The sequence below is a fragment of the Penaeus monodon genome, chromosome 21 (genome assembly GCF_015228065.2).
Source record: "Penaeus monodon isolate SGIC_2016 chromosome 21, NSTDA_Pmon_1, whole genome shotgun sequence".
Lineage (NCBI taxonomy): Eukaryota > Metazoa > Arthropoda > Malacostraca > Decapoda > Penaeidae > Penaeus > Penaeus monodon.
In genome coordinates, this window is record NC_051406.1 from 9871666 (window position 1) to 9873045 (window position 1380).

The window sequence follows — 1380 nt, forward strand, 5'->3', positions numbered from 1 at the left end:
TTCATGGTCTCCATGCGCGAGATCACTTCCTCGAACTCGTCCAGCTGACGGCGCGTGTCCTGGTCGAGGGGCGGCGGCGGCGGCATCATGGCAGCCCGCGGGTGGTGGGCGGCGTGGGCGTCGGGGCCTCGCTCGCGGGCATCGCCGCCGCCGTGGGCCAGCTGGCCGAACTTCCGCTCGTCGAAGGACCAGGAGCGCTTGAGGGGGTTCCCCTCAGCGCGGCTCTCGGGCTCCACGTCGTCCCCCGAGTACGAGCGCGACGGCTGCGCCTCGAACACGCCGCCCAGCTGGTCAAACAGAGAGGCGTGGCACTGCGCAGGGCGTAAGGGGCGGACCACATGCGGCCCCTCCATCACAGCGCCACTCCTTGCGCACTTGCACACTCAACCATCCGTGGCACACTGGCTCCTGAACTGCACTAATACACTGCCACGACAATCTCAACCGCAAAGCACAACCCTCATCACTTCCCCCTTCAAGGCGGGTGCACCATGGCGCCCCGATCGGTATTTTCCTGTTTCCGAGTTTCACGACGCGTGCGACTATATCCTTGGGCTTCAGAAGCGACGGCGCCCCGACGCGGGAGCAGGGCGTGCAGGGCGGGCGCGGCGTGGACTGGAGTCAGGCGGAGCCGAGGCGCGGGGGGCGGCGGCGACAACTGGTGCCAGAGCAAACTGGGCGCGGCAGCCTCTCTCGGGCGCTGGGTATGACCTTCACAGAGCTGGCACCGGTGCCCACGCTGCGCATTTGTCCTAAACATTGCCAAACGACAGGTATTTTTACAGCACCGACGCCCCGCCCACCGCACCCTACCCGTATGAACGGATGCACAGGCAGACGGAGTCCTCAGGCCATGGCTGGAGGCCCCGGCGATCGGCGAGTCGTCCTCATGAGCGCATGAATGGCGGCCGAGGCGGAGGGCGAAGCGGGACAACGCTGCCCCGCCACGTGGAGAGCATCCAGAAACTTCCTCCGCCTGTGCCCACCCGCTCGGCTCCCAGCCTCGTCTACATCCCCAAGCAGTGGGATCAACATCCACGTTTATCGGGGTAACTCAAAAAGCCTCGATCCGCATAATGCCTCGTCCCTTGTAGTTGTCCTCCTGAAACATATGTGGCTTTGAACATGCGAGGTCCCTGAAACTGGTCTCCGTCAACAGCCAGGGTGTCTCCAAGGGGCACGAGAGACAAACAGCGAAGACATTTTTCATCTGCCGCTTCAAGAAAAAGGAAGAAAAAATCCCGAAAACTGCCGCCAACAAATTGTCATTTTTCATGACTTTTCCCAACACCCCAGACAAATCGTTATAAATACATAAATGTTTAAGAGTGTCAGTCAGTGTGCCCTTGAAAGCCAAAAGTAAATAGGAAAGTGAGGACT

At 61.2% G+C, this 1380-nt stretch overlaps 1 protein-coding gene across 1 annotated transcript; it reads right to left on the reverse strand.

Moving 5' to 3' along the window:
- On the reverse strand, positions 1-516 carry LOC119586193 (one cut domain family member 3-like; the record flags this gene model as incomplete). The annotated part of the gene is given in 1 exon segment (XM_037934895.1): positions 1-516. A coding segment is annotated over 1 exon segment (353 nt), but the record flags the coding sequence as incomplete, so codon positions are not given.
- Positions 517-1380: the final 864 nt, after the last annotated feature.